The 25,577-nt window shown below is 38.7% G+C and overlaps 1 protein-coding gene across 4 annotated transcripts in view; it reads right to left on the bottom strand.

The window, feature by feature from the left end:
• Positions 1-25,577, bottom strand: part of LOC122492046 (ubiquitin-conjugating enzyme E2 E2) — a 382,267-nt gene that overhangs the window by 131,587 nt on the left and 225,103 nt on the right. For 2 of the 4 annotated variants that reach the window (XM_043595516.1, XM_043595515.1), the window contains exon 4: positions 12,283-12,412. The exons of the other annotated variants lie outside the window; for them this stretch is intronic. In XM_043595516.1, coding sequence (XP_043451451.1) covers positions 12,283-12,412 — 130 coding nt within the window. The remainder of the gene's footprint in view (positions 1-12,282; positions 12,413-25,577) is intronic. 4 annotated transcript variants of the gene reach the window in all.

The following is a 25,577-nucleotide window of genomic DNA, read 5'->3' as shown; positions in this document are numbered from 1 at the left end:
TAAAATATTAAATAAAAATTAAAATAAAATTACTATTAGTTTAATGAAAAGCCAATGGCTAGCATGAATCCCTCTATTTCTTTTCAGTTAAAAGCAGAGGGCCATTCTATATTGCCAATAAATGACAATCACTAAACACGAAAGGAGTTTATAACTGTATTGGAATAAACTTAAAATGGGTTTAATCTGAAGCAAAATGATGTAGTCAATGGTTACTACATTACGTTGAGTAATAAAGACAAATAATGTGCAGTTTACTTATGTACTATTTTTAAAAAGTCAGCAAAAAATTTTAAAGAAGAAGAGAGAGTTACTCAGATCCAGAAGCCACTCTGAGGCCCTCTCTGCAGACATCTGGCCATCTAGGGACCCAGGAGGTCAGGCCATCTCAAGTCACTGGCAAGAGAGTCTCATGGCCTAATGTTCCATACCATCATGTTATGACTACCCCTGCTTACTAGGAGTGTAGGGTAAAACTTGAGTCTTAGATCTTTCATGGCTTACAGTAAGGCAATATCCTCTCTGATGTGAGAAGTTAAACAGATTTGGGCTTCTAGGTGACAGGCTCAGGTTCTCCTTCCTAATCCCAAATTTCCTACAATTCTGCCAATTAATACCATTTAAACAGTAAACATTCCTAGGGTGGGGTCACTAATCATATCTGGTTAGTATGCTATGGTTTAGCTGATTATCATCTCTTCTCTCTTAGCATCCTTAAGAGCGTGTACAATGATGGAATTATGGGAAAAAGACTGAGAATTAATTTTGATCAAGATGCCTTTATAAGAAAAGGCAGGTCTTTCAGTAATGGAATACTGGGAAATGCAACATTTATTGACCCCATTTATTGAGTATACTGGGTCTCCCCTGTAGATAACCTTAACCATCTAATGTGCAATAAGAATAATTTATTATAATATCACTACTGCTAACGCTTCCGTAGTGTCTACTATGTGCTAGGTACTGTTATATATACTTTACTACACTTCTATATACTTTACTTATACTATACTTTATATGTAATTTACATCCCAGTTTTAGAGACATGGGAACTGAGGCACACAGAGATTAAGTACTTTTCCCAAGCTCACACTGCCCAAGTGGTTCCAGAGTCTCTGGTTGTAACAGCTACCTTATTGCCATAAAAGAACTCTTCTATGAGATAGAGAGATGATCAGGTGTGAGGGATGCAAAAGACGAAGTGGGAGAGTATCAAAATCAGTTTTTCCACATTGATTCTTGACCTAAATTTGTCTGGTCCTTTCCTTGACCTAGAGTGCCCAGATATCACTTAACACTTGTCTTGTCCCTAATCCCACTCACTTCCTCCTGCCTGCCTAAATCAGTATGTGCCTAGTAAATAGGAGTAGGGGAAGACCAGGGAAGTTTTCTTTAATTTTTTAAAAAGTTTATTTATTTACTCTGGGTGGGGAGGGGCGGAGACAGAGGGAGAGAGAGAGAATCCCAAGCAGGTTCCACACTGTCAGTGCAGAGCCCAACGTGGGGCTGGAACTCATCAACCAGAAGATCATGACCTGAGCTGAGATCAAGAGTCAGATGCTTAACCGACTGAGCCCCCCACATGCTCAACCGACTGAGCCCCCCACATGCTCCATGAAAGTTTTCTGAGCTGGGGTGGAAAAACCTGAGAACTCAGGATTGGTCATGCACAGAAAACAGAAGTATGAGAAGCTGTAGTCTTTCATCACACATTATCATAGATATGCTGGTGGAGACAGATAAAAACTAACAGAGAAGAGTCATTGGTCTTTTAAAGTAAAATGAAGAATCTCTGGAATTTGTTTCCACCTAACGAGAATTAGCATTTTAATACTGTGTCCTGCTGAAGACTGGCAGCTTGAAAGTACTAGTTCACCTCTAAAACAGTAACAGTGGGGCGGGGGCGCCTGGGGGGCTCAGTCAGTGAAGCGTATGACTTCGGCTCAGGTCATGATCTCGCGGTCCGTGGGTTCGAGACCTGCGTTGGCTCTGTGTTGACAGCTCAGAGTGTGAAGCCTGCTTCGGATTCTGTGTCTCCCTCTCTCTCTGCCCCTCCCCTGCTCGCACACTCTATGTCAAGAATAAATAAACACTGAAAAAAAAATTAAAAAAAAAATGGTAACAGATATTCTTGATAATAGTTACATCCTGGTAACAAAGGCATACCTTCACACACAATTTTTAGTAATGTTAAAACAGGAAGCATATAAAGTAGAGAAAGTGTTAGACAATGAAGACCTCAAGTTAAAGTCAATACCATCCAGTGACAGCATCAGGGAGATATTTTTGAATTACGCTGTATAGCAATATAATATTTCATACTGAATGATGTTAATCTTGTATTATTAAAAATGAAAAACATGTTATAATGTATTCCAAATAAATCCCTTAGTGGGATATTTATGACAAATCACTTCAGTTCACTCCCAAGTTTACAACATAGCCAGAACTGGATGGAATTACAGTTTGTTATAATTTCAGAAAACCCTACAGAGTAGATGAAAATCACATTTAATATAAATGTCACATCATATAGTGATATTACTCTTGAAATAACAGTTTTACTGGAGTAGCGTGTTTTCAGAATATGCAATGTAATCAAGACATTTCAAGTAGAAATATGTTAACTTCATATTTAAAATGTAACAAATGTGCAACAGCATTATCATGGGAAGTAGACAGTATTCTAACACCAGAAATATCTGTCTTGGAGATTTGATAATCACACACACACACACACAAGCTTTTGTGACTTATTATATCAACTAAAATAAATAATAAATGCAAGTTGTGACATTTTACTTACATTAAAAATCCTTTAAAAAGGAAATCATACTGGCGCCTAGGTGGCTCAGTTGGTTAAGTGTTTGACTCGATTTCGGCTCAGGTCGTGGTCTCATGGTTGGGGGATGGAGCCCTGGACTGGGCTCTGCACTGACAGCGGGGAGCCTGCTTGAGATTCTTTCTCCCTCCCTCCCTCTCTCTACGTGAGTGCTTTCTCTCTCTCAAAATAAATAAACTTTTAGAAAAAATCATACTAATGGTAACTAGAAAATCATTCAGAGTACTATGATCTGTGAGTAGATGGTTATTTAACTATTATGAATTTATAATTTCCTAGTATCAATATATAAAAATTCTTAGTTCTTATTTTCCAAATATCTTTGGATCAAGAATCAAGAACAGGATTCCTCTAGCAACTGCAGCACAGCTTTGAGACCTTACATTCATTTACTGGTCAGTTTCAATTTAATAAACTAAAGACAACAATAATTGAATCAAAACTACCTAGCAAACTTAAGCTGTGACAAAATGGTGCAAAGATCACACCAAGTGTTAATAACACTTACTTCTTGGCTGCCCTCAAGGTACTATCACTAGCAACCTGTGGGTTTGAGGTTATAATAGTGGTGCTAGATTTACATGGGGTCATCTGAACAGTTTTTCCAGCCCTTCTGAATATGGCACACTTTTTTTTTAGTTTATTTATTCATTTTTGAGGGAGAGAGAGCACAGAAGCAGGGGAGAGGGGCAGAGAGAGAGAATGTGAAGCAGGCTCCAGCTCCAAGCTGTCAGCACAGAGCCTGATAGATGTAGGGCTCAAACTCAGGAACTGTGAGATCGTGACCTGAGTGGAAGTCAGCGCTCAACCGACTGAGCCACCCAGGTGTCCCATGGCACACAGAAGAAAGCAGTCTTGGGCCAACTATACGGTTGATGCCTTTGAAACTGTCTACTGGAGGCAGCAGACTGCTATAGAAATATGTGAAATTTAGTGCCTGTACAATGGTTTGTTTCCTACTTTTACCAATTACTGCTGTGAGAGCCTCAGTCTCCTTATGTATAAAATGGAAATAACAAAGCATATTTTTATGGTTTTCTGTAAAAATTAAGAATTTCCAGTACTGGGGGTCCTGGCTGGCTAGTTCATGCCACTCCTATTCTCGGGGTTGTGAGTTCAAGCCCCACATGGGTATAGAGATTACTTAAAATATATATATAAAGATAATTAAAAGAATTTCCAGTACCTTAAAACAGTAGGCTATGTTCATACAGACACAGATACATGGCCAAAAGATGAAATAAATGTAATGACTGCTTGAAATCCATACAGTAATTTAGTAATAAGAACTTAATTTTGTTCATGTTTCTGCTTCTTGGATGTCCCTGACCACTTTCAATTTCTCCCACCTTAGCATGTCCAAATCGTTACTATCCTTTAAGACCAAGCTCAAAAATTACTTCTAAGGACATTCCCATGACAATCCACATGGAAATAATCTCTCCTTTCTGTTATTACCAAAGTAGTTTAGCTGGTCTTCATCCACCTTATATTACAGGTATTTATATACATATTTTATCTCCTCTAATTATATATCAACAGACGGTGTAATACTATGCTATCAAACACATTTCACTGATCCTAATACTAACAGTAATAATAATAACAAGAAGCAGCAGCAGCATTATGTGCTCCCAGCTATAGAGGGCTTATTACACACCAATAATCATAGATTTTTGAGAGACTTCCATTTAACCCATGTGGTAGGTACCAGCATCACCTTATATATACACGTGAAAACAGGAACAGGGGTGCGGGAGAGCTGAGATTTGAGCCTGAGTGCTAAGGTAAACTACCTCGGAAGTGTTCTGTATAGTAGGCCAAAAAGTCATGATTTCCACAAGGTCAATGAGGTAATTAATTATTTAACAGAGACTTGAAGCCAGGTCTTCTAAATTCAGTTCTAGTGTTCTTGTATCTTTGGCTTTCACACTAACTCCAACTTTGTGCCTAAGGACTTCTGGGGGGCAGCTCAATGGCTCAAAGCGCCACCCAGTCACATCTAGTCCAAATCATAAAAATAACCCCAGAAGGGTCATCCACTGAGTTGCTGCTTAGCGGTACCATGTATTAAAGAGCCAGCTCAGTCATTGAACTTCCTTGCCAACGATTCTTCATCTGGAAAACAGAGATAAGCACTTGACCACTACCTAGTAAATTCATAGGATTTGAAATCAAGGGGGAAAACCCTTGTAATTATTCAGAATAAAACTTTTCAGCACAAAGTATATTTTATGTTTCTTTTTCTTTTCCTTTTCAGTGTTTAAAACGAACACAAATATTCAAATTCATTATATAGAAAGTATACCGAGAAAAGGGGGCTTCATCCTGGTCTGTGGTTCTTACAGATCACAGAAGTTTTGAGGAATAATGTAATTAAAATAGGCAAAATACCTCTCTCTACAATAGTTGGTGGACCTTTTCCAGAAACTTACCTCACAACTTGAAATGGCATGAGGCCTGGCTAATTTGCTCACAGGATGAATTTGTGTGGCAGACCTCAGGGCGATAGAATGGTTATTGCAGAGGTCATGGGGGTGTTTATATAGCTCCCCTATTATAAACCAGCAATTCCTTATTTTTTCTCCTCATAGCTTGGTTAGTTTAAATGTTGTCTCATAATGTGTCTGCATTTGTAAACATTTTACGGTTCTCACTTATCTTCTCATGATTAGAAGCTGGAAAACAACTAAAAGTTACTAATTAAGCAGACTTTAATGATTATTGAGCTAATTTGGGGTGTAATTCTACTATGTGTATCGGTTACAAGTTCTGCTCTTATTATCTTTCATCTTTCTTAGCCACATCTGCCATGTCCGACATCATGAGCAGAATACTTATGAATTATAAAAAAAATCACTTTGTTCTACTAGTTAACAAAAAAACTAAACAATGAAAAAGAAATTTCAAGAACAATACTCTCAGGAGTCAAGGCTGGACCTTCTGAAATTTCTCATGGGTAGATTTGCATATTTAAAAAAAAGTATTTGTCAGGCTTTGAAAACATAATAGAAGTCAGTAATTTGTGAGCACGGAAGATCTGTGTTTACTTTATCAATATTATTATTTTGCAGGTGGTTGTAACCAGTTTTATTGATGGGGAGGGAGCTGGGGGAGCAGAGAGGGTTTAGGACTCATCTAGTATGCATGGTAAGCTGGAGGTCAAGAGAGAGGTCATCAGGGGGATCTGCATTTAGTTTAAATGTGTGTGGCCCCATAATTAAGGCAGAAAACTGATTTTGAAGGGAGATCTAGTTCCCTATGCAAAAAATGAGATAGACTCTGAATTATCAAATCAGAATGTACATAAAATATAGGCAATTCATGAATATCTTTTTGATTTATTGATATTTACTTTGTTTGGTAGACACAAAGTACACTCCCTATTGACAATTAAGTTAGGTATTGACAGGGGAGGTAGTTAACTTGCTTAATTATAGCTGTTAATAGTTCTGCTCCCTCTACTTTGCATGCTGTGAGGCTTGTGTAAACCTAACTTTCAGGCCTTCTCCCAGAAACAGGAGAGGGCAAAACCCGTATTAAGCTGTTCTAGGCAGGTATAGTCCTCAGTATGGCAGAAAGATAGGACAATCCTAATGCGTTCTTTGGAATCAAATCCGCACACTTGGAGTCAGTGACTTTGAGACTCTCTGACACACCCATAAATGAGCAGAGCACATTTTAAGCCAGCAGATAAAAAACATTTCCAATATTTTCTATGCAGTGTCCAGAATATGAGTTCAGCTGCAGCTAAATAAGTGCATTGTACAGCAACTTAAAAGAAAGTAGTATTTTATTTTAGTGTTTGCATTTGTATGCAGTTTTAAGTTTGACATCTTAAGACTTACACAAAGTTCAAATACAGCTTTAAAAGAGTTATTCTACGTGTATATGCACAGCATTATTTTGCATCCATCCATCACTCACACAGAAAGAGAGCTGTTAGATTATCCTTTCTGGTTTGTGAGGTGACAGTCTTTGTCCTATAAGGAAAGCCCATGTGCATGCTCACTCTCATTACATCTTGCTAATTTTCTCTAGCCCACAACTCTGTTGTTTTAGGCTTTCTGGCAATTGATTCGATAATTTCTGTCTTGAAGTTTTTTATGAGACTAACAAAGACACAAGGGAGAACATGAGACTTAGATTTCAGAGGGCAGATGGAAAGCACTCAGACCTGAGAGTCCTATGAAGGTCAACCTAGCTCTCAGGTTTTAAAATAGGGACTCCCTTCATGGGCGGAACCACTTCAAATAAGCCATTCTTTCTCAAAGCTTCCCTTCTCCTAAAATAATACACTCTTTCTAATAGAGATTCTGCTATAAATTAATAACTAAGAAACATAAGGTATGAGAGAAGGAAGTTATAATATTAAGTACTATAAAATTTTTTTAAATCAGTTATAAAGTATTAAAAGCAATCAAAGAACAGCTAATGAGTATCTAAAAAAATATTCTTATAAAAAATCCAAGGAGAACTAAATTGAGAAATGTAAAACATGTCTCTATCTTATTCTTCCCTTTAAGTTCTAGTAGCTTTTAATTCTAACAAAAACGTGAACTTATAATTTTATGCAATTTGCAAATATCTCTGAATTTCTGTCTCCCTGCTATGAAACTAAAGAGTACAGAAAATTGTACTTTTAGGTTATTTTATAGCAGACATCCTAGCTATTTATTCTTAGGTGTTCATCTTTTTTTTCAACTTTTTTTTTTTTTAATTTATTTTTGGGACAGAGAGAGACAGAGCATGAACGGGGGAGGGGCAGAGAGAGAGAGGGAGACACAGAATCGGAAACAGGCTCCAGGCTCCGAGCCATCAGCCCAGAGCCTGACGCGGGGCTCGAACTCATGGACCGCGAGATCGTGACCTGGCTGAAGTCAGACGCTTTAACCGACTGCGCCACCCAGGCGCCTCGGTGTTCATCCTCTTTAAAGAGTAGCCAGCAACTATGTAATGAGCTCAGGAAGGGGTTCCTACCTATTCAAGGTATTAACATCTTAACACATAAGAGATATTTCCTGGGCCAATGTGCAACTACATCCTGAAAAGAAAACAGTAATATTTTGCCCTAGAAAGTTCTGTTGATTGCAAAGGATTAGTAAAATCTATAATGATCTATAGATTTCACCTATAATGAAAAATGTATTTATTGTTTGCTTTACAATGTACTTTTTATATGTAACATCTTGATTTATACTTTATTAGGATCTTCAATGATTCCCTTTCCCAACTGAGAAAAGCATATAAATTTTTTTAATTTATTTTTTTATTAAAAAAACTTTTTTTTAATGTTTATTTCTGAGACAGAGACAGGGCATGAGTGGGGGAGGGGCAGAGAGAGAGAGGGAGACACCGAATCAGAAGCAGGCTCCAAGCTCTGAGCTGTCAGCACAGAGCCCGAAGTGGGGCCAAACTCACAAACCATGAGATCATGACCTGAGCCAAAGTCGGTCGCTCAACCGACTGAGCCACCCAGGCACCCCATAAAGAGATTTTTTTTTAAATCCCCTAACTATATAGTTCTATGTATCTAAGTTCTAGTCTTCTAAAATTTGAACCACTTTTACATGAGAAGGGGATATATAGAAAGAGAAAATGTGCCAAAACTTTAGTCTTGGTCTTTCTTTTGTTAATACTTTAGATACTTGTTCTAACTCTTTAAACCAGATTCATACCAACTCTCTTTTTAAAAATAGGTTAACAATATAAAGCATGTTCTCTTTTTGCTCACTATGGAAAGCAGAAACAAACTGAGAGCTTGAGAACATATTGTTTCCAACAGAAACGGATGAATTAAAAAGTCTGTGTTCATTTTAACAAAAATTCATTAGTTTTAATAACATGTTGAAAATACCACAACCAGATTGATTTAACTGACACATTTAAAATGTACATGATAAAGCAGGATACTCTATACCAAAGGTAGCAGTTACTAGTTACAGAAAGAGCCAAACTTAAGACACTTAAGTCTTACGTATACTCCAGTTCCTTTCCCAATGGGAAATAGTGCAAAATTATTTTACTTATCATTTCTTCTGTACAGTAGTTACTTTTCTAAATATGCTATTTTTAAAAAATGGGACATATGGTTTAAGCAGTACAAGTGCACTTATGGGGAAAACAGAACGAAATATCCGAAAGATGGCTTGTTCTGGGAAATCCAGGATGTATAGTTGTTACTTGAACAAAGGGATATGCTATGTGCTGTAGAGAACAGAACCCATTGGCATGAAAAGAATTTAAGGCTATCTGTTGGATCATAGGCATTTTGGGATAAATTATGATCCTCTAAAAGTTTTCTTCCTCCTTATTGTCCTTACCAGATCTCTAGCTATACACTGCCTTTTAAAAAATGACAGCAATAATGTCATTTTCCCCTTAGACCCATCTGTGACCAACACAGAATTGCATAGTAGCAATTCAACCACCTAAGATAACATGAATTGCCTGGCCTAATAAAGATTATAACTAGATCAAGACAGGGTGTCAATCTAAACCAATAATCTAAAGCTAAATTTTAATTGGTCAATGAGTACTAAAATGTGTAATTCCCTTATTTTGCAAACATGACTTTGCCCTGAAATTTCTACAGTATGACAAAATCTTCATAGTGATTTGAAAAATATATATTCTTAGCAAGAAAGCACTGCCTTCCAAATCCAAATAATTTGTCAGAGCCAACAGAGGATTGCCAATCAGTTCACAAGTGTATACAATAACAGAAAAAGAATGATTCTATAAGAATTGCACCTGTTTATGATTTGAATTCCCTTAAAGCATTTCAATTCTGTCTCTTACTGACAATTAAAGGCATGACCTTAAATACTTGCAGCAGTTAGATATATCATGTCGTTGAATGTGTTAATCCATCAATGGGCGTATGATATTTAAACAATGAGTGGACAAACCAATATATTCCATTTGCAACAATTTCTGAACTATGCAACATAGTCCATCTTTTTTCTTCCCTGTTTTTAGCGAAAGAAATACTTCCCAAACTTCACAAAAACACCTCAAAGAAATGTTGATAATTCACCATCAACCTTTCCTATATTTCAGTTTTAACAATTACATATCCATAATTTAATGTCCAGGAAGAATAACATTACAGGCATATGGTAAAAGAAAACACTCTAATACGCGTATGGTAAAACAACACTGAAATAATTTCGCAAAATAATATGCCATATATTACTCTAAGTTCCTTAAAAACTTATTCTCATTAAAACTTTGCCTTTATGACATGACCAGCCACATCCATCTCCCCTTACTCTTATGCAATGCTCACTTTTTTCATTCTTAGTCACTACCTTAAGGAAGTACAAATAAATTTTTTAAAACCCCACCAACATAGATGCCTCTTGTCAAGAGAATATGAACATATTCCTCACTCAACAAAATAATTAACCACTGTATGAAATAAAGTCTGAATCACTGTTACAGAAATAAAGCATACTTCTGTATCTTTCAAGGTGTAAAAGTAATTTATCACCATGGTACTACTTTATTTTGGATTTCTTATACTGGGAAGTTTGTACTGCTACACTGACAGCAGAAAATCTGTATCTTCCACGGCATAATCAAGACTCCTAAAAAGGTAACATAGTGTAGGGGCACCTGGGTGGCTTAGTCGGTTAAGTGTCTGACTCTGGTTTTGGCTTAGGTCATGATCTCCCGGTTTGTGGGTTGGAGCCCCATATCGGGCTCAGCACTGCTGGTGTGGAGCCTGCTTTGGATTCCTCTGTCTCTGTCTCTCAAAACTAAACTAAAAAAAAAAAAAAGTAACGTAAGTGTGGTTAAAAGCACTGACTTGCTGGGTTCAAATCCTGGTACTGCCACTAAGTAACCCTGGCTGAATTATTCTTTATTCGATGCCTCAAGCTTTCTAATTTGTAAAATTATAACAGCACTTCTCAGGGATATTTTGAAGATGACATGTAGTGATACTTATGTAAGTACTACTAATTACTGAGCTGGTAATTCTTATTTTGCACAGATACAAATGGATACCACGACAAAATTTGATGAAACGATTTTTAAAAATAAACTTCAGTGGCACCTGGGTAGCTGAGTCAGTTAAGCATCTGATTCTTGATTTTGGCTCAGGTGATCTCACCTGAGATTCTTGATTTTGGCTCAGTCTTGTGAGACTGAGCCCCATGCCGGGCTCTTTGCTGGGTGTGAAACCTGCTTGGGATTTTCTCTCTCCTTCTCTCTCTGCCCCTCCCCTCCCCCTCAAAATAAATAGATAAACTTAAAAAACATTAGTAAGCTTCAAAAAATTTTAGAATCATTTTAGATTTACAGAAATATTACAAAGACAGTACAGAGAGTTCCCATACATCCCCCGCTCCCCACAATTTCTCTTATTAGCATCTTACGACGTAAGAAATTTTTAATGATTGCCCAATAGTGGAAGGACATCTACCCTCAGTAGTAAACCTAAAAATATAGTTAATCTGTAATTTCAATAACCTATCTACCAGATCCAAACTTTGAAACATATTAAGTACTGCATTATAATGAATAAATGCTGAATTTAATGTTTTGGTAATAGCACTGCATGCACTATACTAATGTAGGATATTTTATTGTCTCATTAAAAAGGAATAATAAAATAGAAAAGTTATTTTAATGTGTATAATTACTTCTACATATATAGTGAAGTTCCAAATTAAAACATGTAAAGAAGCAAATAAAGCTAGGATATTTAAATTGATATTACTTTGTAATTTTAAGGTTGAATAAATTTTCTTAATATCATAAAGTAATTAAAACTACAGAAGGGCAATATGGGTGAATAAGTTTCGAAGTAAGAATTTTTAATTTAAATATTTTCTTACTTTTAGAGAATTATATTTACAATAATATAAAACAAGGAAAAATTTTCTGGGTTATTAAAGAAACAGAGGTAAAGGGGTACATTTGTAGAAATATTCAAAACGGCTGGACACCTGAGGCACACAGCATTCAATGTACGCATTCACTGTTCATTTTAGTAGCCACTGGTCATATGTGGAGAATTAAATTTAAATTAATTAAAATGAGATAAAACTGGAAATTAAATTCTTCATTTGCACTATATTTCAAATACTCAGCAGCAGTATGTGGTTGGTGGGTAGTGTATTGGCAAGGGCATACAGAGAACATTCCCACCACTGCAGAAAGTTCTGTTCAACAGTATTACTTGTTCTACACAAGGAACCAAGTGTTTCACTAATCACACCTGAGTCTTAACCAATAGTCTTAATCTCTTATCCAAACAAGTTCTTTTGATTGCACTTGGAAAAACGAAGCAGAACAGTAAAAAGAGGCTTATATCTCCTTTACTGAATGTCTAAGAGAAACAGGAAGAAGTTCTGGCCATTTCTCACAGACAAATGGCCACCAAGAAATGGAAAACTTGCTGAGGTCCTCAAAGCCATTGCTGTACTCACGTGGTAGGGTAGCAGTGGGCCAGGTGGCCAGAAGGACTCCTCTTCAGGGGTACATTTCCTCACTAGGGGAGGGGTCCCCATGTGGGGCCTTCGCACTGGTGGGACCTTCCCCATTACGGGGCTGGGGTTCCTGCCAGTGAAAAATGGGAAATTTCATTGTTAGCCAACTTTGAATCTTTCCCTTTTTGAGATAATAAAAACACTGCTTACTGGATTATTTAGTTAATTCAAAACAGGGTTATATGAGATAAACTCTTAGAACTGGTTAACCATGATGAGTGACGGATTCTACCTGCCCCTCAGTCTCCCAGGACACGACCTGCAGCATTATTGAAACTATCAGAATCTTAGATCTAGTCACATAATGAGAAGATTAGATTGAACCAGATAACGGGTTTTCCCAATCAATGTTAAAAACTGTCTTTTAATTACCAGTAATGGGCAGTGGTGAAAAGAGAAAATATAATCATATGTAACAAAAACCTTACAAAGTTCCACAGCTCCTCATTTTCACCCCATCCAAACTTTAAAAATTAGAGTTGAAAACGGGAAGCAAATGTTTGAATTCCATCCACTTACTTCTCCTGACCATTCTATGATTTGGTATTATTAAATGGTGATAAATGGCCAAGGGTGATTAATGGTCTTTGAAATGGTCAAGAGAAACTGGGATCTGTTGAGGTTTTTTTTTTTTCAAACAAATTTTAAGAAATCCATGTAAGCAGTTTGTAAAGATCTACAAATGTGGCTAACAATAAAAATCCCCCATGAATGCTTTCATTCAACAAATGCTTTCTATTTGTTCAAGATGAGCGCTTTCATTGTTTTAATCACAACATACACAACTGCAACAAAATATTTTTGCTGACATTTCAAACTCTGTAATATTATTACCCCAAATTCGTCCAGTTTAAATTATTTTTGCCAGTGTGTTTTATAACGGCATACCTTTGGGCAGTAAGGTAAGGGGCCCAATTCAACAGAACACTATGGATTCTTCGGGAAGATAACATCACACTTCTATAAAGCACTGAAAAGAAGGGAAAATGCAAGTTTGTGGTGAACTCTGAGAAGATGCAGGAGGAAGTAAATGCATGGAGTTGTGTACTGAAAGATTTTCCCAAAGGTACCAGACCCTGGTTCTGCCAGATTTAGTTTCCTAATCTCTTGAGTTGCAACTTTTGCCTCTAATCCCTTATAATTACCTGGGCTCCCGGACAACAATTTAGAGATCAGGTTATTAAAAATTGCACTTCTCTGTCTATAACTACACGGAGTCCCCCGCTCATGCTCTGTCTTACTCTCTCTCAAAAATAAATAAACATTAAAAAAAAATTTAAAAAAAGGCGGGGGGGCGCCTGGGTGGCTCAGTCGGTTGGGCATCCGACTTCAGCTCAGGTCATGTTCTCACGGTTCGTTGTTCGAGCCCCGTGTCGGGCTCTCTGCTGACAGCTCAGAGCCTGGAGCATGCTTCCGATTCTGTGTCTCCCTGTCTCTGGCCCTCCCCTGCTCATGCTCTGTCTCACTCCCTCTCAAAAATAAATAAAAATTAAAAAAAAATTTACAACTACACGGAGGATGGGGGATGGAGAAAGGAAGCAGAAGCAGGAAGAGATATTTTATTTAAAAATTGGATGATACATTTGAATATAAATGATAAACCTTGAAATTTGTAACACAAATGCATTTCAGATAGTTAGAAAGTATCTGGAATCCAATGACATAATATTACCCGTAAGTCTGAATACTTTCCATAAGAAGAACTACTATCATTCTTGATTAGTTTTCTATCAGAATCCTTACGGTAGGCCATGCATAAAAAATACTAATTTCGTAAACTATTCCTAAGTGAATTCAAAATCTTAATTACAGGGGCGCCTGGGTGGCGCAGTCGGTTAAGCGTCCGACTTCAGCCAGGTCACGATCTTGCGATCCGTGAGTTCGAGCCCCGCGTCAGGCTCTGGGCTGATGGCTCAGAGCCTGGAGCCTGTTTCTGATTCTGTGTCTCCCTCTCTCTCTGCCCCTCCCCCGTTCATGCTCTGTCTCTCTCTGTCCCAAAAATAAATAAACGTTGAAAAAATAAATAAAAAAATAAAAAAGTTAAAAAAAAAAATCTTAATTGCAGTGGATAAACTAAGTTTACCTAAGCTGTTGTGAGACAAAGTGAGGTTGTAAAAATTTAAATTTTGACACAATCTGTATGAAAAATAGTTCCAGACTATATGGTCAAACAGAAACACTGTCAAAGACATAAATATTAAGATCTATATTAAATAGCAAAGGCAGGCATGCCTTTCAGGAGCTGACCAAAGTTCCCAGGAGGGGCACTGAAATGCTTCATGACTAGAGCTTCATTCTGGAAAGATTATGAGGTCACTGACCCAGACAGATTCAATCAAATTAAATTCTGCTGGACTTCCTGTCTACCCAGAAACACCATAATATTCACAGATAAGAACTTCTTCACAATGGCTTATCTATTCGGAAAAAATGACTTCCCTAAAAAGAATGATTTTTAAAAACAGAAACTTACTGTTCCGAATATTGATTTAATATTCACTTTGCTATATAATCAGTTTTTCTGTAACCTTTCTTCAAGTTATAAGATTCAAGAACAGAACAGCAATGTCTAAAAACTACATATAATGCTCTGTTTCCCAATTCTAAGATAAAATCATAAAACATATTACCACAAGGATAGCTGAAGCTGCCACGTGTGGTGGTGGTGGTGATTTCCCACACCCCAAAGGCATCTGGCGGAGAGGGGTTCTCCTCACCACACCTCATATCCAGTGCAAGGCTGCTCTGGAATGTCTCTTTCTACTCTACGCAAGATGCCATATATGTTAATGGAGGCCCTGAAGACAACTGTATAATACCCTATTTCATTCACTATAAAATGATGATGCACTATTATTTTATGAACCATTAAGAAAAAAATTGCCAAATTAAACTATAACTAAGTGATTTCTTAAAACATAAAAATTATTTTACACTTACTGAATGGGCTCTCATGATAAGTACAATGGTGATATATGATAATTATCACTGAAGCACAAATAAAAAGACTATGTGAGCAAAAAATTATTACTAAAGCTTCTTTACATTCAGATTTCCAATCTCCTGCACCACTTTTCAGCTCAGAGATGACAGTTTTCCCACAAAATACAGTCCTGTGTACCATTAGGAGCATTGTTGGTGCAGTGTACCTTGACATGTTGCTCCACTTCTGCTTCTGGAATTTTCTTCCAAGCTGCAGACTTTTTTTGCAAGTGTTTTTGTGAATGCACAGGCACTAACAACTAAGTCACAACAGCCAGCTGGCCAAAAGCAAAGATAAAAGAAGTGTTAAAATATGAGAGGGGTGGGAGAAGAAAGGCTTCCTAGAATTGCTGAGCTAGAGTAACAGTGCTCCCAAAGTCCGTAAACGCTTCTCTTTCACTTTCTGTCATCCATCCGACAATTCACTCCCCAAATAGTTATTAATCTCCTAATATATAAGGCAGATACTAAGCTAGGGCTAGAGCAGTGTACAAAGCAGGTAATGATACTACCCTCAAGGAACTTATGAGCAGGTCAGCATACAAAATTTATACGAAACTACAATTGTTGTAATATTATAAAAAAGAAGCACATGGTGAAAAATAACACATATGACTAATTTGACCCTGTCAAGGAGGACAGACAGTACCTAAGGAAAGAGAGGAGAGAGAAATATGTCAGGCAGAGAAGAGAGCAAGGAACTTTTTTCACATGGGTAATAGTACTGGGAAAAGGAAAACTCCAGACTTTTTGAGGACTATCACATTAGAGTTCCAAACTATACCCAAATTGGGGCATCTGAAGTGCCACTATATTCCTCTGATTAGAATGCAGGTGTATGGAGGCTAGGTAATTCCTCAAGTGTTGGCTCAGGTCCAGTGGGATCTATAGACCTCCCATGGAGTTATTTCTTGACTTCAAGTGTATAACTGGGAAACCCTCACGCTGGCTCTCTGACATTGGGATAAGTGTCATTTTTGTAAGAAGAGCGGAGCAAACCCTTGAAACTTTCCCCTACAACTCCATCTTCAGTCTAGATACAGTAAATCAAAAGCAATACTGTATACTGGGAAGAAGGGCAGAGATTAGCAGCACTATCAGAGACATACAGATGCAGGAGTGGTGGTCCTTAATTATATACCCTTTCTATACTTCTAATGACCCTGCAGAAAAAAAACAGATGATGGATCACTGTAACCTTAAACTGGTGGAAGTCCCAATAGCGGCTGTCATGCTAAGTATGACATTATACAGCTTCTGGCATTTGGTATTCAGCTATTTATGGAGTGAGTACTTTCTTCTCAGAGCCCATAGAAGGGTGGATCAAAAGCAGATTCCTGGTACAGACAGGATACCACCCTGCCCCAGGGCAACGGTAACTCTCCTGATCTCCCTCAACATTTAGTCTGCACAGACCTGGATCATCTGCACATTCCACAGAATGTGACTCTAATCCATTATATTGATGACACCATACTAACTGGATCTGTAAAGCAAGAAATGGAAAAGAATCCTGGTTGACCTAGTAAAACGCACACCAGACCCCTCACAAAAAACAGGAGATACTGCACACTGCTTATGTTTTTAAGAACTCAAGGGCTCTGAGACATGCCAAGAGCATCCTCTGTCAGGTAAAAAACATCTCGCTTTTCTCAGCACCTACTGCTAAGAAAAAGGTAGACCTCACTGGGTTCTGGAGACAATATATTCCATATTTCATAACACTGCCTTGACTCGTTTATCAGAGACGCAGTGGCTGCCTGTTCCAAGAGTGACCCAGAACTACGCAAAAGACTATGTAGCAGGTCCAGGCTGTGGTGCATCTGTGCCAGTGGATCTGAGGGTGCAGGACCTGTCCCCTGATAGAAAAGGAGTCTGTGGAGTCTCCTGCAAGTGCCAAAAGAGAAGCCACAGTGCAGAACCCTGGGGTTCTGTGGCAGAAAACAGAGGGCCCTAGTGGAATTTTTATGCCTGACCATGGGTCAACAAAGGACCCTGGGACCGGAAGTACTCACTGAGACATAAAGCTAGATGGGCACAGAAACAACCTGCTATATGATGGAAAGGACTTATTTGGATTAGGCCCAAGTATACTCAGAAAGCATGAGTAAATTACATTTCCAGGTAACCCAGACTCCCAGGTGATAAATGTCTCTTTCTCTCATGACCAACTGACCGAAAGAAAAAGAATTCGACAATGGACTACCGCTACACTGCAGTCTTATTCAGGAGTGGACATAAACGACTGTGGCAGAGGAAGTCTGGCCGAGGAGAACAGCTGGAGCAGTGCATTTGGTCATCCATTTCAAATGGAGGGAGAAACGGCCTCAACCACACACATCTTGACTCGTGGGCCATAGCAAATAGCTCAACTGCTGATCGGGGCCTAGAAAACAGCAGTGAAAGACAGTATGATAAGGAGGTCTGGGAAAGATGGACTGGACACAAATGAGGCGCAGTTTTGTATCTCACATTCGTGCCCACCAGGAAGCATCTACCAAAATGTCAATGTGTATTGTCAAAGGTCAACAAAAGGTGAACAGGATGAGTCATTCTATGGGTGTCAGCCAGCCTCCCAGTTAGGTCACCAAAGAGTTGACACAACGAGCCCATGAATAAAATGGCTATGGTGCTTCTGCTCACCAATGCTGAAAAAAGTTATTGCTACTGCTAAATGCTTTAACCTGCCAGCAACAGATATAGTGTCAAGCTCTCAATGTGCCACAATTACTCAAGACCAGTCAATCACTGGGTGTAAGACAGTACATGGGAAGGGGCAATGATTTATTTTACTAAAATTAATACCTACTCTGGATATGAGTTTTGTTTCTAGCTCCCAATACTTTTGCTACCACCACTATCCCAAGGCTTATAAAATACCCGATCTATCAATGTGATATCCCACAAAACCCTACTTTAGGCCAAGGACCCATTTTATAACAAAGAAATGTGACAATGGGTACATAACCTTAGAATCCACTGTTCTAACCATGACTCTACCAACAGAGAAATAGCTGGCCTTATAGGCAGGTAGAATAGCCTATTAAAAAGTCAGGGGGTGCCTGGGTGGCTCAGCAGGTTAAGCATCTGACTTCGGCTCAGATCATGATCTCACGGTTCGTGGGTTCGAGCCTCGCGTCGGGCTCTGTGCTAACAGCTCAGAGCCTGGAGCCTGCTTTGGATTCTGTGTGTGTCTCCCTCTCTCTCTGCCCCTCCCCACCTTGGGCTCTGTCTCTGTCTCTCAAAGAAAAAAAAAGTAAGAAACAAAGAATCAACTGTTAAAAAATAAAAGTCAGCTAAAGAGAAATCTTAAAGATAACTCCCAACTCGAGATGTGGCATATACGCTGAAGCAATGCTTTCAATGTATGGTCTGTTACCAACAGCTAGAATACTTAGGTCTGGGAACCAAAGGATGAAAGTAGGATTAGCTTCTGTCATCATCATTCCTAGTGGACCCACTTGCAGAATTTGTGTTCCCCTTCCATGAAACTTCAGTATTTGCTAAGTTAGAAGTCCTGATACCCAGGCTGGTTTGGGCAGGTAACTGTTTCATCCAGAGGACACAAAAGAGTTACATTAAATGTAAATCTCTGACTACCTTCTGGTCACTGTGGGCTTCTCATGTCTGTATACACGTAGAAAAAAAGGGAGTCAGTCTCCTTTTGGCGATACTCAACACTGATCGTTATGAGATGCAAAGACTATGGCTACGAAGTGAGGGAGGGAGAAATATGTCCAGAACTTGGGGGATTTCATCAGAAATCTCTTGGTGCTTCCATGGCCAGTGGTAACAGTCAATGGGAAATTCCAGCATGACTCAATAAGAAAAAGGCAACTAAGGGCTCAGACATTTGAGGGAAGTCTGGGTCACTTCAGCAGGCAAGGAACTCAAATCAGGCAAAAACATTTGCCACGGATGAAGAAAATGTAGACCGGGTAAAAGAAGGAGATGGTGAGTATCACTTACAGTTTCAGGGTCAGTTGCAGCAGTAGGGACTGCAGTAGTTTGTTTCTCTTAGCTCTCTTGCCTTAAGTCTTTTGCCATAGGATTAAAGCAAGGCTTCACCTTAAAAGGGACTCATTACGGATTGCACTTGTATCTCTGATCTCAGGGAGGCAGTGAGGCCCCATATCGTAGTATGGAAGCTAGGTATAATTTAGGGCACGAGTGATCTGAGTGGTAAAAGGGGTATATTACACTGGACACCTTGTCTGTACCACTTTAGATTCTCTCAATTTCACTTGCGTCTTATTTCAGCTCTTTCATCATTACGAACTTCACAAAGGTATAATGTGACAGCACCTTGCCTCATGTCTGTGGGCAGCTCTTGCTTCTCACTCCAAGGCATCTTTGTTGATGCATCTCCACTTGCAAGTGGATCCCCACTTGCACATCACCCCATTAACTACTGGGGGACTTGGGGAAGTTAAAATGTCATAGGGAAAATCTTGACCAGTAAGAACTAGTGGAAAAACTCTTCCTCCTTTCTCCTCTCACAATGCACAATCTTAAGACAGTTTACCTTATTTCTCAGGGGTATGGTCCTCCAGGCTTGGGCAGTGCCAGGCAACTCAACAGCTTATCCATGTATTGACTCTCCCTGCTACCAAACTACATTCTTCTTGCCCCTCTACTTGCTGAGATTATAGCCCCTAACAAAGTAACAGCACATAGTCCCCTGCTTCAGATTCTTCTTTCTGAGGAAGCTAAGACAAACCTCAGAGTATGTGGTGTCGTTATGATGTCCAAGCGGTCATTCCTCTAGTGCTCAGAGGTGGTAAGTGAAACCACAGGCAGAGAAGAGATCACTCAGAGAGGGAGAGAGAGGGAGAGAGAGTGAGAGAAGAGGACCTAACAACTGACGAATGAATGGCCATGAGGAAGATAATGGCTAGAAAAGATGACTGGCGACTGGCAGGAGAGGTGGGTGGAAACCTAGAAAGTATTGTTACTGTAAGGGAGTTTAGCAGGGCACACAGATAATACACATCCAAGGAGCTGTTGCTTTCTTATTACTAAATTTGGTTAGATTTTGATTGCTGTGGATATTTGATATGATGCATTGTCAAAGAAAATTAAGTAATATGCAAATAGAAGTGTGGTGGAGGAAGTTTTTTCAAACCACATTCCTCTGAGGGGAAACCCCGGGCAAACTGAGCAAGAGTGATGTAATTTGTAACCAGTAACCAGACCTTCTCCTTTGTGCCTCCCTGGAGGGCAAACTGGTGGTAGATACGGACTGATGAGAGAATGATCTGGTGGCTAAGCTATTAATTTATGAATTGTGACCTTTTAAAGATCTCCTTGGATAAAAAAAAAAGCTCAGATATCAAAAAATAAAAGAAAAAAGGCTCATAAAACATGCTTTTGTAAGGAGATATTGTAGGAAAAAAACACAGAAAGCTCAGCACCCTGAGTAAGGCAACTTCAGTTTAGTAAACTCAAAACTATTTCACAGCAAATTTTTCTTCCTTACATTCAGGAGGGCACAAGCATTCATAAAAATGCTCTATATACCTTTACGAACACTTAGGATCAGAAAATAAATCTTCCTTAATACTGAGAATTTACCACTTAGGCTAAAAAGTATGGAATACTGTTATAAGAAGCTACATAATCTTTACAGATTTTTTTTTTATTTTTTTTTCAACGTTTATTTATTTTTGGGACAGAGAGAGACAGAGCATGAATGGGGGAGGGGCAGAGAGAGGGAGACACAGAATCGGAAACAGGCTCCAGGCTCTGAGCCATCAGCCCAGAGCCCGACGCGGGGCTCGAACTCACGGACCGCAAGATCATGACCTGGCTGAAGTCGGACGCTTAACCGACTGCGCCACCCAGGTGCCCCAATCTTTACAGATTTTTAAAGATTGATTGTATATATCTATCATTTATAGAATTTTTTTATTTTTTATTTTTAAATGTTTATTTGAGAAAGAGCGAGAGCGGAGGGGGGAGCGGGGGAGGGGAAATCAGGTCGCGAGAGAATCCTAAGCAGGCTCTGCACTCTTAGCACAGAGCCTGATGCAGGGCTTGAACTCATAAACCATGAGATAATGACTTGAGCTGAAATCAAGAGTTGGACATTGAACTGACTGAGCCACCCAGGTGCCCCCATAATTGAACTTTTTACAATTTATAGAAATGTTTTGGCATTCTTCTTTAGTTCATTCGAACTTCTTTCAGTTTATTAAGTTCAGTGTAAAAAAAAAAAGAATCATTCTGCCTGACTTCACTCTGATTTCCTGTCTGTTTCATTCAGTATTACTAGCCTCATTGATATTAAAGTCTAAGGAGTGTAATGATATTCCAGATTTTATTAAAATACACTTATTTTGTTCTTTCAACTTCCAGACAGGTTTTATTCTCACAGCATGCATTACATAGGTCACATTTAAATCTAAAGTTATAATTAACAATGTAAAAGTGAGAGAACTAAAATCTAAATTTCTAACAATATGAACACTGGGGAGCTTCAATTTAAATCACAAATCAGTGCTTTATAATAACATTCTTTAAGTTTTTAAATAAATATGAAATGTTCTTGAACATAAGTGTCACAGTAATTGTAAATATAAGTGTTTCAGAGGGCCCAAGTGGAGAGTTTCATATTCTGTCACCGCCTTTGGTAATTAAAAAACATGACATATTTAAAATCTTTAGTTCGTAATAGTGCCTCAAGCATTGAACAGTTAACAACCGCCTTTCAAAAATAATAGCATAAAGCTACTACAATGAACACATTATAACTTCAAAATATGACAGAATCGATGATACCTGTTGGTGATGTCGGGAGACCTGCTCTGGCCACACAAGCGTTACAATCAAGCTAGTGGGCTCCTCTAATAAGATCTGCTTCTTTGCAGGAACCCCACCGTTTGTCTCCTTCCTCAGAGACAGTGGCATCAAGCTTTCCTTCCCCAATTTTCTGATTCATGCTCAAGTACATGGATGGTATTCCAACAATTCTAATTCAATGGCAGGCACAACAGCTGCCTGCCAACACCAGAGTGGATTTAGTTTTCATGTGATGCCTTAGAATACCTAACTGATGCAATACCAGGTGAAATGACTTCAGAGATTTTTAAAAAGTTGGCCTTAAAACCCCAGCGTTTGTACCGTACAGCTCAGTACCCAAACAATCCATTCTCTCTACAATTCTAAGTAAAATGTCAGCAGCTAGGGTTTTTTTTTTTTAAATAGCCTTTAGGTGTTTCAAATTTCCTGTGCTTGTTTCAGCAGACTTCTGACCTGCCTAACAATAAGCAAGTCACTTAGGATTTAAATACGCAGCTATACTGCTGGGAGTCAGTAAGAGCCAGATCTAGGAAGAGCAGGAAAGGAACTCAGAGGGGACAAAGTGGTAGGAAATGTCTTCCGAACACTCCCTTCCCATTTAAAAAAATTTAAGTCAAGCAATAACTCAACTCTTTATAGTTCCTTAAAACCTGAACACTATTCTCCGGACAGTAAAATTTATAAGTAGTATACAAATCAACTAGACTGAAATGTTTACGTTGATCTTTTTTTATCCTTTATCTCAGTATCTTGCCTGATGGCTCTATTTTTCAAAGCTCTGACAGAATTGTTTGATTGGTATGCTCTGTGACTACTTCCTTTGTAACAAAAAATAATGTTTTCTCCTTTAAAAATTTTTATTATTTTTTTTAAGTAAGCTCTACCCCCAACACGAGGCTTGAACTCATGACCAAGAGTTGCTCGCTCTACCAACCAAGCCAGCCACGTGCCCCCAGTTTTCTCTTCTGATGCTAAAATATTTCTGTTTGCAAAGCATGATCCTTGGTTTGTTCACTTTGAGGCTCAAATGTTATAGATAATGCAGGTCATTATTTTGCATCTTATTAAATATTCATTTTAAAAAACTGTAAGAATTTCTAGTATTAATAAATATAACTTTCCTGGTTCCACTGGAGGCTCATTCAGACAGACTGTTGAGATCAGGTAGGTTTCATGGCCATGGAAACTTGGATTGTGCATGTTAAACACGAACTGGGCTAATCACTGAGAGAGCTACGGTACTTGAGTTATACATCTGGATTATGGGATGGGGTGGGCAATATAATGCATTTTGGATGAAAGTGTTACTCTACTAAAACACAGTAAAATTATGTGTATCTTCCCCTTTTTCAAAAGGTGATGTCACATGATGGGGGCTTCAAACTGCTTGAGAGGAGGGGTAGGGACAGCTGTTAAGAGGCTAGGATACAGAATGTTCATTTTAAGAGTAAAATTCAATCCTGATCTCCTGAGATTCCCTCTCATGATCTCTGGGACGTTAGAGGCTTTGGGCAGCTAGCCGACACTAGGGGTCACTGAAAATTCTAATTTCATCCCCCAGATCTACCTTCATTTATCCAAACATTTATCCATGAGAATCCCGAGCATAATTCCAGGGTTCAGATCCAGAAGGGAGAGGTGCCTCTGGGCACAATACCTCCTGGCTAGGACATACACTCTGTATCCCTTTAGTTCTTAGATTCCTGGCATTTGCCAAGTAACAATATATGATAACGAGTCAGTAAGGAATTCAGTTTCATGGCTTCCTTCTACAGTGTCCCGAGGGGACAGGGTCTCCTGTTTTCCATAAAGGTATCCTATAAACACAACAGCCTATTTCTTATTTTTTTTTAATCACATACAAAAAATAAAACCTCTCATAAACTCAATGTCAAGAAATAGAAAACATTTCTTTTGATCAACCTATTTATAAGTGTTATTGAGTTCATATTCCTTTTTTTTTTTTTTACTGGTGAATTCTAATTTATTTTTTTATTTTTATTTTTAAAATTTTTTTTAATGTTTTATTTTTTTTTTCCTGAAATTTATTGACAAATTGGTTTCCATACAACACCCAGTGCTCATCCCAAAAGGTGCCCTCCTCAATACCCATCACCCACCCTCTCCTCCCTCCCACCCCCCATCAACCCTCAGTTTGTTCTCAGTTTTTAACAGTCTCTTGTGCTTTGGCTCTCTCCCATTCTAACCTCTTTTTTTTTTTTTTTCCTTCCCCTCCCCCATGGGTTCCTGGTAAGTTTCTCAGGATCCACATAAGAGTGAAACCATATGGTATCTGTCTTTCTCTGTATGGCTTATTTCACTTAGCATCACACTCTCCAGTTCCATCCACGTTGCTACAAAAGGCCATATTTCATTTTTTTCTCATTGCCACGTAGTATTCCATTGTGTATATAAACCACAATTTCTTTATCCATTCATCAGTTGATGGACATTTAGGCTCTTTCCATAATTTGGCTATTGTTGAGAGTGCTGCTATGAACATTGGGGTACAAGTGGCCCTATGCATCAGTGCTCCTGTATCCCTTGGATAAATTCCTAGCAGTGCTATTGCTGGGTCATAGGGTAGGTCTATTTTTAATTTTCTGAGGAGCCTCCACACTGCTTTCCAGAGCGGCTGCACCAATTTGCATTCCCACCAACAGTGCAAGAGGGTTCCCGTTTCTCCACATCCTCTCCAGCATCTATAGTCTCCTGATTTGTTCATTTTGGCCACTCTGACTGGCGTGAGGTGATACCTGAGTGTGGTTTTGATTTGTATTTCCCTGATAAGGAGCGACGCTGAACATCTTTTCATGTGCCTGTTGGCCATCCGGATGTCTTCTTTAGAGAAGTGTCTATTCATGTTTTCTGCCCATTTCTTCACTGGGTTATTTGTTTTTCGGGTGTGGAGTTTGGTGAGCTCTTTATAGATTTTGGATACTAGCCCTTTGTCCGATATGTCATTTGCGAATATCTTTTCCCATTCCGTTGGTTGCCTTTTAGTTTTGTTGGTTGTTTCCTTTGCTGTGCAGAAGCTTTTTATCTTCATAAGGTCCCAGTAATTCACTTTTGCTTTTAATTCCCTTGCCTTTGGGGATGTGTCGAGTAAGAGATTGCTATGGCTGAGGTCAGAGAGGTCTTTTCCTGCTTTCTCCTCTAAGGTTTTGATGGTTTCCTGTCTCACATTCAGGTCCTTTATCCATTTTGAGTTTATTTTTGTGAATGGTGTGAGAAAGTGGTCTAGTTTCAACCTTCTACATGTTGCTGTCCAGTTCTCCCAGCACCATTTGTTAAAGAGGCTGTCTTTTTTCCATTGGATGTTCTTTCCTGCTTTGTCAAAGATGAGTTGGCCATACGTTTGTGGGTCTAGTTCTGGGGTTTCTATTCTATTCCATTGGTCTATGTGTCTGTTTTGGTGCCAATACCATGCTGTCTTGATGATGACAGCTTTG

Source organism: Prionailurus bengalensis, chromosome C2 (assembly GCF_016509475.1).
Source record: "Prionailurus bengalensis isolate Pbe53 chromosome C2, Fcat_Pben_1.1_paternal_pri, whole genome shotgun sequence".
NCBI classification, from domain to species: Eukaryota; Metazoa; Chordata; class Mammalia; order Carnivora; family Felidae; genus Prionailurus; species Prionailurus bengalensis.
The sequence above is the reverse complement of the archived record's forward strand: the minus strand, read 5'-3'. Positions and strand labels throughout refer to the sequence as shown.